Here is a 16,344-nt window from a genome sequence, read left to right as displayed (position 1 = left end):
AATCGGAAACAATTCCATCAAGGGGCTAACTATAAAAAATTCCCTATGCGAATTTTTTCCCCTAGCTTCTCGATAAAAATATAGTTGAACTATTTCAAAGCAATTTGATCTAAATACGTTTTTCGCTTATTGATGGTCCATTATCGGTTGAATAATTTTCATATTTTCTTTGTAAATGTAAGAAAAACTCCCCGGAAAATTTTTGTAATTTCTCGGTGGTTAATTCATCTATATCAGGCATATTTAATGTTAACTTTATGTGAGGATTCTACGCGAATTTTCAAGGCGTCTATGTTGATTGGTCCTTGCAGTGGTTTTATTCGTAGTGCAGTCGTTGCCTGAAGATGTATTTCCAGTCGCCTATGAAAGGTAAGAAAACTTTGACATTCAATCCCATTATGATCATTTATTCCCGGTTTATCTGCATTATACGGTTGAATTGGTTCGTCTACTGCATTTCAATGTTAAATCGGTACTCGTCGATCCGAAATTACTGATCTTGGGTCTGCCGATATTTTCGCGACAAGATCTATTGTCTAACTACGGTAATTTCCGCAAGTGTCTAATAGGACGTCACAGGTGTATGAGGAGCGCGGCCAGCAGTGCAAACGGTGCTCATCCCACGACATGTGATACAATTTCTAGGGATATTGAATGTGTCAATCAATCAGAGTGTCTGTACATACAATTATTTAAGGCCCCGCTGACCTGGCATGTCATATATATATTTCGTGATGTCAGAAGCGGGGAAATCGGGTGAAAACGCCTATACGAATCCTGCGATAACGACAGTATGAATCTTACTCGGAAATATTTTAAATCGTAGCTTGAATAATAGTGTACGTGTGAATCTCAGTCACTGCTCAGGCAAATCGCTGATAATGTTTATAATAAAGAATGATGAAGTGAATAAAATCACGCGACAACAAACATGGCCGATCGGAGCTACCGCATGTTGAATATTCACTGATTGCACTGTTCCACAATCTCTTTCACCCTCGCCAGGGAGATTCACACGTACAAAAGCACACACGTTATCCGGGAAAACTTATACTATCAGTTATTTTTTTGTAAACATGGCTCGATTCGTATACGCGTTTTTCATGTGACAGCAGCCCGTTTATGGTCCACAAGAAGTATGTTTCGATCTATAACTGACATCATTGGTTGGATCTAACAGAACAAGCCAATGAAATCAGCGGCCTTAGTTCACCGTTCAACGTTCAGAGGCGCTACACGTATTTATGACGTCACGATTTGATATTTTCAAGTCAGGTCAGCGGCGCCTTAAGCGGGACACCCCCACCACCATAAAACCGGCCGAGTCGCCAGACCTGTATAGAAGACCGTGGTTTCAAGCAAATTCTCAACTTATAAGACACAGAATTGCAACAGAAACTTGTCGTCAAAAACATGTCAACTAAATCATCAGCGGATTTGCGGACAGAATTAGCAGAGCTTGTTAAGCGTAAAGCTGAAATAGCGGTGAGTCAAATAGACTAACGTGAAAAGGTTTTGGTATTAATGAAGCCCGTCCGATCTGTCACATAATACGATACTACTAATACCGTCAAATTATTAAAGATAAGTATGGATTTGGATAAACTTTACATCTTAGGATATCATTTGTTTATAATATATATTCCAAAGCGATTCCTCATGTCACACGATACACGGTCTCGTCACTGATGTTCGATTTAATTTTGAGGTTATTATCGTATATTCCTACTCTCGGTTCCCGTCTTATTAGGCGCTGAACCACAGTCAGGAAAGCCGAATCAGCTGGCTTTCAAGATATTTCAAACAGAGTCACTAAATTCTGACTGACAAATAAGAGAAATTTCAATTTCAGGACACGCTAGCAAATTTAGAACGACAAATATACGCTTTTGAGGGAAGCTACCTTGAGGATACGCAACTGTATGGAAATATTATACGAGGCTGGGATCGTTACTTAGCAAGCAATAAGAACACAAATAGCAAGGCAGATAAGCGGAACAGAAAGTTCAAAGAAGCGGAACGGCTCTTCTCCAAATCGTCAATCACATCTGTTGCTGTAAGTATGCTGGATCCTGCATTGAACAAGTATTTTTAATGTTTTAAATTGTTGTACAGGCACATTTGATTAAAGTAATGCAAAGTAATCCAAGCCAAATTGCAGATATACGTTGAAAATGATATATCTTTCATTACAGGCTGTAAATGGAATACTGGAAAATACGCAAGACAAAAGTAAGGTCCACAATGGATATCCATAACTAAATTTTGAATCCTCATCCTCTTAATCTGTCACTATTGTTGCTGACTTTGTTGTTTCATAAATCTATTTCCATTACCGATACTGTTTTACCAGAAAATTACTCAATCCTTTATAATTTCACTGTAGACACCGTAGCTTTGTACTTGATAGTTGTATTTATCTAAAGCTACATCGTATCATTATCTTGTTACATACCTTTAAAAGCTCATGTATACGCGTGTGTGTGTATGTGTGTGCATGCGAGCGCAGAGTGAGTAGTTAATGGTCGAATAGTCTAACGTGCATTCGCTAAAATTCCAGAACAAAAGCGATCGTTTTATCAGGTGGACCATAAGTTCAGATGACAGGTTGCCGTAATCTATATAACCTCCAAAATGTAGGTCGTCATGACAGAACAACTGCTTTCGTTCTAGAATTTTAGCACATACGTATTAGACTACTTGTTCGTAGCTACTGACTTTGTTTATGCAACAATATACAGAGTAAATTGCTAACGAACTAAATGGTTTGAAGCGGATGCGCTGTATATATATATATATATATATATATATATATATTAGGGCGATTTTTTTTGAACGACTATTTTTTTTTTCCAGTCCCCATCGAAAATTTTGTTCTATATGTCGAACAAAAAATGCCCTTAAAGTTATAGCCCTTAATATTAATATTAAGTACTCGCCCCGGGCGTGAAAAGATTTCCCATATAAAATACACGTGAATCGAAGCGTTTTTTTTTCAAATCTCTACAACTCAGCGGAATTTTATGATATCACATTGGTCTTGGTCGCAATTTACGCAGAATTGAACGATCTTCGAAAGTGTCTAAAACGTCGTGAGTCCAACTTACACTGGTGAGATGGTACAGGTCACTACAGTTGATTTTTACCCAAAATTCTCCATTTTTCGCTGTTATCTCCGAAATGATTAACTTTACCGAAAAAATGTAGAGGATAACTTTGTTGGAAATTTGGTTTCCTACAAAAAAGGTCCTATAAACCAAGATGCTCAGATTGATATTTTTTGAGATATCGGAATTCAACTTACTTAACGTATAAAATTTTTATGTTCTATTGAATTGAACGTTTTAATCTAAATAGCCAATAAACATTATGGTTTATTGAATCAAACGTTTTGAATTACTGTTATTCCCATGGAATAGATCGAATGGATCGAATCGAATCGAAAAAAATCAAATTCCAATACAATATCAATAATTTAAAACGTTTGATTCGATAAACCATAAAAATTTTATACGGCAAGAAGTTAAAGTTCAATATCTCAAAAAATATCAATCTGAGCATTTTGGTCTATAGGACCTTTCTTGTAGGAAACCAAATTTCCAACAAAGTTATCCGCTACATTTTTTTGGTAAAGTTAATCATCTCGGAGATAACAGCGAAAAATGGAGAATTTTGGGTAAAAATCAACTATAGTGACCTGTACCATCTCACCAGTGTAAGTTGGACTCACGACGTTTTAGACACTTTCGAAGATCGTTCAATTCTGCGTAAATTGCGACCAAGACCAACGTGATATCATAAAATTCCGCTGAGTTGTAGAGATTTGAAAAAAAAAACGCTTCGATTCACGTGTATTTTATATGGGAAATCTTTTCACGCCCTGGGCGAGTACTTAATATTAATATTAAGGGCTATAACTTTAAGGGCATTTTTTGTTCGACATATAGAACAAAATTTTCGATGGGGACTGGAAAAAAAAAATAGTCGTTCAAAAAAAATCACCCTAATATATATATATATATATATATATATATAAATTTTGTAAAAAAATACATATATATATATGTATATATAAGGGTGTTAAAAAAAAAATTTTGACTTTACAACAGGCCATACCTGAAATAGTTAGTTTTGGTAGAAACCAAAATTCTGATGAAAAATGGGCATTGTCGGTTTAGTGGAAGATCGGACGCATTTGATTTTTCATTTGTTTTTCCTTCTTATCGAATTTATGATGGATAATTGTTCGTAAACATTTTTTTTGTGCTCACAGCAGCCATCGGATTAGTTCGTGTCTTAAATAAGATGCTTCCGGAATGTTAACTCCTTAGTTGATATTCAGTAAAGACGGTGAAGAATTTTATGATTATTATTCAATTAAAACACATAAAAAACAGTTTCTCATTCAGATTTCAATACTTTATTCAATATTTACACATTTCCCATTACAATGCCATTAAGAGTTAATTATGTTCAATTATTAATTAAACAAGAGTTATTTGTTTAATTTTTTGTTAAATGTTTTTCTATGATTTAATTGAATGATAATCAAAAAAATTCGTTAAACCTCCCTATTAAATATCAACTAAAGAGTTGAAATTCCAGGAGCATCTTATTTAAGACACAAACTGATCCACTGGCCGCTGTGAGCATAAAAAAAAATGTTTAGCAACAATTACACACTATAAATTCGACGAAGAGCAATAAACAAAATTAAAAATCAAAAGCAAAATTCTTGATCTTCCACTCAATCGACAATGCCCATCTTTTGCCAGAAATTTTGTTTCTACCAATACTAACTATTTCAGGTGTGGCCTGTTGGAAATCGATTTTTTTTTAAACATCCTAATGTATGTATACATTATACATATACATGTATATTACCTACTACATACAAATATATATATATATATATATATATATATATATTAGGGTGTTTCAAAAAAAGACGAATTTTTTTTTTCTTATGGTGATCTGAGGAACTTTGATCTTCAGACGTATTTTGTAGAACGTGAAATTTCTTACAAATTTCTTTCTCAGATTGTTGTTACAATGAACTGTTCCAAAGTAATATAAATTCAAAAATAAAAAAAAAAAAATTTCCCGTGTTATTTAAATAGAAAATAAAGAAATGGATAGAGGCAAACCTTACTATTGATATTAAGAGCTCATATTGGCGCCAAAATTTTTGGTTTCAGGTATACTATCAATTTTTGGACACCATAAAAGAAAAAAAAAAATTCGTCTTTATTGAAACACGCTAATGTATATGTAATCATTGCTTGTTTATAACAGCGCAACTTTTACCAAGAGCTTCCAAGTAAACATAAATAAGCCAGAGATAGACAAAAATAGAATAGCAACACACACCACTATTCTATTTTTGTCTATCGCTGGCTCATTTATCTTCTAGTTAGCTCTTTGATTTCGATCCATCACTTTCTTACTGTTACATTGCTATGGATGTGAAATTTGTTCAATAATCTTAATCTTTTCCAAAACTTAAATCGGCAAAATAGACAATTGAGTGAAAACAATTTATTAGCATTCTGCTTGAAGTGAAGTATAAAAATTTGAGCTAAAATGACTTTTATAATTAAGCTGTGTAAACAGACTTGCTTATCATTTCTTTTTTACTATTAACGAGAGAAAAATGATTCCAGTTGAGCGATACAGCGAGTCAGAATCTCAAGTTGGTAACAGCGGAAGCGAGGACAATTGCAGCTTTACAAATTCAGTTCTAACGGCAGGCAATAACAAAGAAACAAGTGGAAAAAATCACACGTTGCTTCAAACGAGTTATTCTCAGAATAATGGTACTCTAAATAATGCAGACAACAGTAACGTTCAGTTTACTAATGGGCCGATATCTAATGGCAGTATAGATCATGTAACTACTCCAATCAAGGACAACCATACCAATAGTAAAGATTCTCACAAGAATAGATCCTCTTCAAGCAGTGCAAAAAAAAGTAATAATAAACGGTCCAGGCACAGATGAAGTCTATAGCACTTGAAGGACGGTTCATACTTTGCAGGTCAAAATAATGACACAACAAAATAAAAAACGAACAAAAAGATGACAAACATGTTTCGGAGCTTTTCATGGAGAATTTCATCCCTCATATATGTATATAACCAACTAATATTAGTATAATTAATTTCAACATTGTGCAGTGAATTTTTTTCTTCCTGTCTTCGATTCAACATATGTGTACGTATAATGTATTCGAAAAACGCGTATTTTCAGTATAATTAATATTTCAAAAGGAGTGGTGTATCAATGTCTGACTAAATATTTCTAGCATCATCTTGTAATGTGATGAATTTAATAAAATGGATTCATGGATTATATATACCAGTTAATATTTAGTCATTCAAATATTCCTCTATCTTTAATTTAACTTCAATCATCAGTTACTATTTGGATAATATTTGGTATATAATTTTTATTCATATGTATATACAGGGTCTAAGTTATTTGGGTAAAGAAATACAATCATTGAAGCGATTCGTACTTATTTTTAGCTTGTTGTATTTCTTCTTCAGTAACAGTAGGTTCCAACCCACATGCCAACTCTTCTTGTCTGATGAAGGCAAGTTTTTCTGCTTTTTCTTTGAAGAACTGTTTTTGCTTTGAGGTCAGCTCAGCTTTGTAAGCATCCAATTTCTTTTGTACAATTTCATCACAATGCTTTTGGGTCAGCTTGCGGAGCGAGTCTTTCCGTGTTACTGGGAGAAGTTTTCTAAAAAAAAAACAATATCCATTTATTTCAGAAGTCAACTATATTTGTTGACATCACGAAACAAATCAATTCTCTACTTCAATCATCTGAATCTGAAGTGGTCTGACCTTTGATCTTGACATTATTCAACAATAACTAATTTGACTTACGGAGGATATGGTTTATAAACTAAGTTGAGCTTCTCAAGAATCCATTCGAATCGTTTATAGTCCCATTGACGTAAATATCCAAGGAATTTTTTCCGCTTATGAATCAGTTCATTCAGTTCAACTTTAAGGATTGCATTCCTCGGAAATTTATCCATTGTTTTTTGCATGTCTTGAATGATAGCAGTCATTTTTGCAACTGTAACAGACGAATAATTTGTATTTTTAAAACAGGGTTGAGTAATTCATATCAAAATAACGTTGAATCACGTACGTTTTGCTTCCATTGAGCCCCAGTCCAATTCGTGCCTCTTTACAAGAGCGACTGCTTCGTTTCGTTTCATTTTTCTTGTTTGTTGTTCTGGAAGAAATTCCAGCGTAAACAGCTTCTTCACTACCTCGTCGGCGCTGCAAATGGTTAATATGAAAAATGAAACCTTTGCAGGAAATTGAATACTAGACAAAGATTTCAAATGAAAGCCAAAGTGTATGCAAAGTCTGGCAAAAAACACAAGACTTACTCTTGCAATTCCTTAGACTCGCTATATCTACCAGCAAAATTTGTCGGCGTTACTTTGAAATTCAAACCAAGATCTCCGGTTTTTTCTGGCTTGTAAAATGGAACTTTTTCGGGGCGAACCCATTTTATTTTGAGAGCTGACTTGAAGGCATAATTTCGTGCTACATAACCATCAAATCTGGTGATGTTACAGATTACGCTGGGCACGGATCGCAACACGTTCATTCTCAAGCACTGAAAACTATGTTTTGCCCTGACTATGATTATTTACAACTTCATCTGGACACGGTCAGATAATCTGCAGTAATTAAACCAAATCAACGACGGATTACCCTTCTTAAATTATCGTCCTGACACTCCTGACCATAGGAAGCATAGGGTGCGTTCCGATATTCGCTCCGAATGCTGTCAACAATCTTTTATCTCTGTTGCAGTTTTGAGTTCGCGAGTAGCTCTGCCTCTGTCCTAGGGAGTTTGTAGCGTTGCTAGCTAATTTCGGAACGCACCTACAGTGTGCGTTCTGAATTAGCTGGCAGTGCCAAATACTCCCTAGGACATTTAATTTTATTCACGTGCAGCAAAATGCCCTATGTTGGGCAGCGTTTTGCTGCTGCTGCAAAAGCATTTTCACGGGTAGTTTTTTGCTGTCGTAGCGTCGCGCTGTCTGCTGCTGCGTCATTTTGCCTGTGAAAATCTAGCCTTACTAGTTACGATCGTCGACTGAATATTGCTAAAGAGAACTGACAGCCAGCTGCACTGGATGTAGCTTTATGAATATAGAGGTATTATCTCTAGGAATGAAAAAAAATACGGAATTAAAAAATTAAATTTCTTGTAGTTAGACTAGGTTCACATCTTAGAGCATATACAGTATGGGGGAAGCGTGGCGACGGAAAACCCGCGAAAGAGAGGGACATAGTAAGACGAGTATTTCTCTCTTTCTACAGCAAGAGCGTACTTATCGTAATTGAGTGCCCCAAGCACTGCAGCGATATTGTAGTACGAAGAACATGTCCTACACATGCAAATGCACTAGGGGGTCAGACGATTGAAACAAGTCGGTAAACTGTTGAGAAATATATGATTGAGTGGCACAAAATTGTTGATACAAACCCTATCATAACCTAAAAAATGAGTAACGTGAAACTTACCGATGAAAACTAATAAAACCTTCTATAACATCTTGCTCAAGTTCGCACGTAGAAACATTTCCCTGTCATGATTTCATTCATCAAGTATTGAAGTCTGCTATAGGCAGTGTTTATAAGCTTCCAAGGTATGTTCAACAAACCTAGGGCGCCGGGGCCCTGTGCAACGAGCGTGAGTGTTCGGGGCGCTGCCTGCAGTCATCCAATCGCGAGCGTGCGAGACAGAGAAAGGTACTCGTCTTAATATTCCCCTCTCTGTGCCGTTTTCCACTTACACGAAAGGGTATACAAGGCTTCCTCCATACTGTATATGCTCTAAGTATAGAGTTCAGTGTACACATCTCACTCAAAGGCTTTAACCAAAGAGTATAGGATAGAGCGGAAGGTACCCGTATCGCCCTATTACAGCGCCCCTAGCGGCTCAGAGGAAAAATATAACGTGTATGTGTAGCGTCAGTGAACATGCGATGTATGTAGTATTGTCGGTGTGATGACGGGGTCGCCATATTCTTTTAGTAAACATTGGGTAACAAACGAACTTTTTTCCAAAGATGCCAATTTCATGTGACGTCAAATTATGTTACAATATCAAGTATGTAAAAAATCAAAGCATAAATAATGCCAAACAAGTGACGTTTTTCTCGTTACCATAAAAATCAGCAACTGTAAGTAAATATGAATATATAACCTCACTTTCGCGGGAATGTTGTGGGTCCTCACGTATCTTTATATATTGTGAAAACAAATGTGCACAATGATTTTCGTGTATGGTTGTTTTGGTAACAGTAATGTTCATCGATGCATGCACTGTGGCTAACTTTATTTTTTCAACTTTTGTTTCTTTTCTACTCGTATTTTATGTGCCTATGGCCGGTGAAACAGTGCACAGGAGAAATGGGAGAAACCACGACGACAGCCTCTCGGCGCTGTCATCCATATAACTTCTAAGATTGCGAGGGCACGAATAACCTCTTTCACAAAGTGCATAAGCCGTCAATTTAAGTATTAATATTTAATTTTATCATATTTATATATTCGTCGAGTCTTAAATTAAGCCGTCAATTTAAGTATAAATATTTAATTTTATCATATTTATATATTCGTCGAGTCTTAAATTGACGGCATGTCGTCGACAAAGGATGTACATACATCATGTTGATGGAAATATACTATATCTATCCAAATATAATCAATTGCTCTATTGCGTATATCCCTGTATCCCAACAGAATCAGAGCGGTCAGCCATCTTGATGAGCTAAATAGCTATACGTATACCCATATATGCGTATACCACGGACACACACAGATGTGTACGCACGTGAAGTTGTTTGTTATCATTGTATAGGTTAAGTCAGAAGGTAGCCGACACGGACTGAGAATTCAGAATAATACAACATGCCTTATTGTGTAGCGCCTAACTGCAAAAACAGATCATTCTTAAAATCCAAAAAACAATGTGAGGTCGAAGTAGAGAATAATGGATTATTAATTTGAAGTTGAATCTGCTTCCAAGGGCCGATTTTACCAACTTTGAATACCGTGATTCTTCCGAAAATTATATTCAACGAAGGAAATTGAATATTTTCCATTCCATCTAACGACAAATAGCAACAATTCAGCACCTATTCAATTTATAATTAATAATATTTTCATCCAATAAATAAAATTCCTCCGAAAAAACGATAATATTTATGGTTGCTAAAACCGACACTTGTTCTATATACAATAATTTACGAATTATTCAACGCGATATTTTCTATCCATTCTGTCATTGTGTTATCATTTTTTTTTTTTTTTTCTCTGTACACATTTATACTTATGGTATTATTCTGGTGCTTAGCACCTCTATAGAATGTACGCCGGAATTAAAATTGGATTTAAAGAAAATGTGCTTACCTGCACAGTTTCTTATACAAAAGAATTGAAGCTGTGTTCGTACATACCTATGCAGTTCGAGCGTTGACTGAGGATATGTAAAGACTTATAACCCTGGGTTATTTTTCGTAACAGTTCGGCGGGCCTGGGCGGGTTTGGGGGTATTAGCAGTTTCACGTATTATCGACCAAGTAACTGACCAGGCCGGTAAAAGAAGTTCTTCATAATCAACAACTACTACGTGCAAAACGTTGGTAACATACCGTCCAACGTCGTCGCCATCGTGAATTTGATACGTTAAGAAAGTCCTGTACGAGAAATATGTACGCCGGAATTATACAACGGAGAAATAAAAGTCAATCTTGCACTTAGATCTTGCATGAACGAGTGTCGTTTACATGTACCTGAATATAAAAAATATTTTATAGGCGACAGTGGCATCTCTAAGATGTTTAATTTACGTTTTCAAAGTTTTTTTAGGAAATCAACTTTGAGATACAAACATTTTGGAAAAATTTGACACTGCTTCATTTTCAATTCTAATCGTTTCAAGAATGTCCCTACGAAGAATTCTTTGGCTCTGTTGCGCACTTCTAAAATTGTTAATTGAACAAATTCAATGTTCCAAGTTTTGAAAACATCCGAAAAATTCTAAAAGAAAAGAAAAAAAAGATTTAGAAGCGCTCATTAGATTTTAGTTGAGAAAAATTACGCAAGTTCTTCAACAAATATGAAAATGAATAATGAAAATGGATCTACCATGGGGTTCGTTGCAAATTAACTGAATTCTAGAACAAAAGTCTTGTGCATTTATTGAAAATTTTTATAAGATGTTAACATTGTCTTTCAGTAATACAACTTTTTGGAAATGAGACGACAAATAGGTAGAAAAAATTATTTTACCTTCTGCATAGTATTGAACTACTTATCAAACCATCTTTTTCTTCTCAATTGTTGAGAAACTAAATATTGATTATTATTAATTCATCAAGTACCAAATAGAGACGCAAAAAATCTTTTCCTCAGGGGGAAAATTTTGAAATGTTCAGAAATACATAAATAACATTACTGAAAAATCAACGGTTGTTTTTCATTAACTGATTTTCAAGTGGGGTAATCCGATGGCTCTCAAATCATTAAATTCTATTTCCAACGCAACATTATCCGTATAGTCAATTTTCATCCCGTCGGCTGTACGTACTACCGTTACCAAAAGTTACTCATAGTCGAAACCTGCTATTCCACATCAAAGGAAGTTGAAAAAAGTATAGTTACACCTCGCACTGTTGCACATTTATTTGATTTCAAGAAGTGAAATTTAACTATATTGTTACCTGTTCGAAAGGTGCAGTTGAAAAAGTTGAAGAGACTGTTCAAAACAAAAGGAAATACCAGGTTTGTAGGCGCCTAGAATAAAAAGAGTACCGAAAACGTTAATCGAAAGTAGTGTAGCAAGAGGATAACCCAAGAATTTGTTTGTACGTATTTATAATTGAACACAAAGATCACTTTGTCGCAGACCATAATCTTCCTTCTTATATGAAAATGTTTTTTCTGGAATATTAAGAGTTACAAGTGCGCGTGATAAGTTTTTATTATCGTTAAGTGAAAAGCGTGTCAGCCTAAAAAGTACAGATACGTAGCTTTGGAATTTGATTTACGTGTCAAAAAAAGTCGATGATTGGTTGCAAAATCTTCCGAAAGCTTTGAGTCTTCTGCGTCCAATCCCTTGCTGATCTTTGAAAAAAATTATCAACGCTAGCTATTACTATCGATATGTCGGAGACGTATTTTTGTTCACAGAGCTATCCGAAAAATCTGAGAAACATCAGAAACCTGCACCGTAGATATTACTCAAACCTCGACTCAAACTCATGCAATTTAAAATTTTGATAAATCTCGAAAGACTCAACTTTCAGGAGTTTAGATGTGCAAGTACATGATTTTGAAAACGGGTGAAACAAGACAAAAACTCTATAGCGCAAAATTTGCAATGAAATTGAAACTACGTAATCAGACCCTGCACCCAGTAAAGTCGTGTCGGCGGGCGCATCAGCTGACACCGGGGTATCGTCACATACAATGTATGCATTTACGCAATAGGTATAAATCCCTGACGAAAGATATAGGTATATCTTCATCAACGTTCTCTACAAGTATGTAGATCTATTCCACCTGTCAAAAATATGCTTGTATTCCATACTCCGACAAGCCAATTTACAACTCCTTCTTCATCGAGTTCTACTACTTTTATTCTCTAAGTTCTAATTACTCTGGAAGTATCGATTCCAACATTTTAATATTTATCAATCTTCCGAATCAACTTTCTACGAATAAGAATTTGTCACTCAACAGTGCTTGATATCAATTTACAGTAGTTTTGTCCGTTGATACTACTTATCTTTTTGACCGCTCATTCCCTGCGTGGAGAATTAGAGAGTAGAGACGTGTAATTACGTGTAGGTGACGAGTTCATCTAGTTCAAAAGGTCTATATAGTTCAACCCATGAGTTCGACAGCCGCTCGTCGGAACTGGTTGACTACCCCTAAAACACATATCGAATTATGCATTTTTTATTTGTAAATTGTTAAATTTTACGCATTAAAAGTCATTTTTACATAGAAAGCACAGATTAGCCTTGATAGGTAAGCCAGTACCTACTTGAATATAGAATGTAGTAGCAAAGTCTCAATTTTGAGATGTTTTTTATTTCTTGATTCAAAAAATTTGACGTGATTATTTTTTTGTACTCCAAGAAATTGAAGTAGGAAATTTTTATATTTTTCAGAATTATTTCTCACTCTTTATTTCGAAAAATTCTAATGGGAATTTATTTTCATTCTCTTTATCCGGAACATCAAATAATGAATCAGTTCTTCTCTTTATCTAAAATTTAATTCAGAAGTAAATCTCCTTCTTCAATGAGCGAATTCGCATTATTACTCTCAATTTTTTTATTCAAAAACTCTAAGTAAGAATTTTTTTGAAAATTTTGGTTTGATTAGCGTAATTAAGAATGAACGGTGTTATCCGTAATTTCTAGTTTGAAACTAAAGAATAACCCGACACTGTGACGTTTTATTATGTAGTAGTGTCAAAAACGTACAGGCAGTGGGTAACGAGTTGCAAGCCGATGCGTTTGCCGGCCCAAGCACAGTGAGTGGTTCGAGGCAGCGGCTGGGCGAAAATACCACACGGCGGCGGCCAGACTGACTGTGAGTGACGGGGTAAGCGGCACAGCGATGGGTGTTACGCCTCTCTTCGCCGAGTGTGCACAAAGTAAGTTATTTGGTATATTATACCAGCCCGATTCAATTTCTTTTGAACGGAGCAAAAATACCTTTTTTTTTTATCGATTTTCGCGATATTTGCACTCGAGTGCACTTCCGTTTTTCAATATGAACATATCTTCCGAAGGAGACAAGTATTTTACATACGCAGTGTTTTTCAGTAAAATCGCTATGAACTAAATAGTATCAATTTTTATTCTATTCTTTCAAATATTCAGCTTCGTCTGATGGCTTCATTCGATCGTAAGACCGAACCTCTTTCGTTATTTCAACAACGAGTATTTTCTAGAGCAAGCCTGTGATTCTTATTTGGGTTTCCATGTATATACTCTAACGACTGACGATGAAACGAATTGTACTTACGGTAACGATCTGCAAAATAAAATCAAAAAATTGAAAACCACTTTTTCCAACCTATTGCTGGTGATATGCTAACGTCAAAATCTTATCTCAGACATGTTCGATGATTCGTTGGAAGTAGAAGACTCTTGAGGCTTCCGAAAGGTCTTACGACATTTCCTGTATTTGTTTTTGACAGAGATATGATGCTTCATACCTTGACCTTTGACGCATTCATTCGAGCGATAAACTGTTTAGCATGAAACCATCCATATATAATCGGCGATAATTGATGAGAATTCGATTATAAATAATCCGGAAAAACCATCTCTAGGTAATATCAGTCTTTAGTTTTTTATGTCCAATTTAAAATTTGAATTAATTTTTATGACGTTTCAAAAAAGTTTTATGAGTGAAAAGAGGGATTGACGAACATTGAATTACGGTCAATCGCTTTACTCTACTTCGGCAAAACCGTATATATTTGAATACTACTTATCATTGTCATCTTTTGTCTGTGCATACTTGGATTGCGTGTTCCAGCAATTGGATTGATGCTGTAATTTCTTTCTTCCAGACTTTCAGCATGTAACTAGCAATTGTCTACCGAATTGGTCAATGAATGATTTTCATTAACTTTTATTCATAATTATTTATCAATTTCACTTATTCGAAAAAATATTGACAAGTAGTATTTTTGTGTAGAAAGGTCTGCGTTTTCCGCTGCAAACATTATATTTTTTAAAAACCATGTAAAATATGAAATACAGTAACAGAAATACAAATATTTTTGACCTAATCTATACATTGAATGACGAACCAAGTAACTAACCAATCAGACTAAACTAAACTAAAGCGTAGTAAACATATTACATTGCAAAGAATAGGTAGCCTGAGGCGCTTGTATAATTTGACGGATACTAAAGTGTAGCTATGATTATGTAATTAGATGGCTTGAATTCATACATATGGATTATATATAATCTATCATTACTTAATTGCATTACTATTAACAGGTATCTTAGTTATTATTTTCTTTTCTTAGTTTTCAAGTACAAGTTGTGCACTCGTTTCTTCAGTTTCTTACTGTTGGGGATTTTGTCTTCGGGTTTGAAATGTGCCCCGCACATCGTATATACTTTGTAAATATGGTCATCGCTGATTTCGTTGAATCTCGGATGTTGTGCTCGTTGTTTCCAAATTTAAAACACATTTTTTTAGTTTTCCGGAAATCTGTGCCGGATAGATGTTTTATCACAACAGTTTAGCACACAGCACTTTGCAACTCGAGACATTTTTGATTTAACACTCTTCGTCAACAAACATTTCAAATAATACGGCAATGCGACAAGCAACAGGTGATTCCAAGGTGATTGTTGAAAGCAGAATGGTTGACAAAATGGCGGTGGCTGACGTTGAGGGCATCCAGGAAGTAAGAGGGAGGCGTCGCACTGGGAATTGGCCTGCGACTGCAGCGCCAAGGAGTGTGCCGTGGTTGTGTGCAGTACTAAACACGGTATCGGTCGGCCTATCTTAGATTCCAGGCCCTGGTACAGGGCAGTAATTATTTCCGATCTTAACGCTTTTTATGTCTATCTCGACTGGACTATAGACTTATAAGATAGACTGAACGCTCTTATGAGTTGCTTGAACCAAGGATATAAAGGACAGAGATGTGTCGGGAGTATTTCCCTCTCTGTCTGGCGATATTAGTGGCAGGGACTAAGTATAGGAGAACGAGGAGAAATACGCATATGACAGGCGTAAAGCTGTTCCACTTCCACTGCTCCGTTGTCTCCCACCATGACGCCGCTTGAAAAGAGAGAGCAGTACTCCCGGATATCTCTGTCCTTCATATGTGAGCGTCAGTGCCTCTTATAGAAGCGGTCAGTCTATCTTATAAGTCTATAGTCCAGTCGAGATAGACATAAAAAGCGTTAAGATCGGAAATAATGAGAGAGTGCGATTTTTTTTTAACCTTCAGGAGGGGTGGTCGGTAGTCTAAATTTCGATTTTCGGGAAAATCCCCCCATTGCGTTTGTCGCCATCTTGATTTAAAGGGTGATTTTTTTGTTCTTTGAATAACTCGCTTAATTTTAACTTGAGAGTGAAAATCATAATAACCAAAGTTATGGAAAATGCAATTCCCCACATTTTTGGTGATTATAAATTTTACCCTAGGACCGATATTTGTAGAGTTAGAATGCAAATAAGGGTGAAAAACTGTTTTTTCGGTTATTTCGTTTATTATCAACTTTATCCCAAAAATGGTAAGACGC

The 16,344-nt window shown here is 35.5% G+C and overlaps 2 protein-coding genes across 2 annotated transcripts; one reads left to right on the top strand and one right to left on the bottom strand.

Moving 5' to 3' along the window:
• The first annotated feature begins 679 nt into the window (after positions 1-679).
• On the top strand, positions 680-6,358 carry LOC124414711 (chromatin modification-related protein MEAF6). The gene is made up of 5 exons (XM_046895737.1): positions 680-695; positions 1,352-1,485; positions 1,853-2,056; positions 2,196-2,232; positions 5,664-6,358. Exons 2-5 carry the CDS (start codon positions 1,414-1,416, stop codon positions 5,999-6,001), a joined length of 651 nt encoding a protein of 216 aa, XP_046751693.1. The 5' UTR covers positions 680-695; positions 1,352-1,413; the 3' UTR covers positions 6,002-6,358.
• Positions 6,359-6,429: 71 nt separating this feature from the next.
• On the bottom strand, positions 6,430-7,775 carry LOC124414710 (28S ribosomal protein S15, mitochondrial). The gene is made up of 4 exons (XM_046895736.1): positions 7,414-7,775; positions 7,167-7,300; positions 6,896-7,091; positions 6,430-6,746 (listed from the first exon to the last, which is right to left on the bottom strand). The coding sequence occupies exons 1-4, from the start codon at positions 7,635-7,637 to the stop codon at positions 6,500-6,502; spliced, it is 801 nt and encodes a 266-aa protein (XP_046751692.1). The 5' UTR covers positions 7,638-7,775; the 3' UTR covers positions 6,430-6,499.
• Between the last annotated feature and the right edge of the window lie 8,569 nt (positions 7,776-16,344).

This window comes from Diprion similis, chromosome 14, assembly GCF_021155765.1.
Source record: "Diprion similis isolate iyDipSimi1 chromosome 14, iyDipSimi1.1, whole genome shotgun sequence".
NCBI classification, from domain to species: domain Eukaryota; kingdom Metazoa; phylum Arthropoda; class Insecta; order Hymenoptera; family Diprionidae; genus Diprion; species Diprion similis.
Note: the sequence above shows the minus strand (reverse complement) of the source record. Positions and strands in the feature narration are given on the sequence as shown.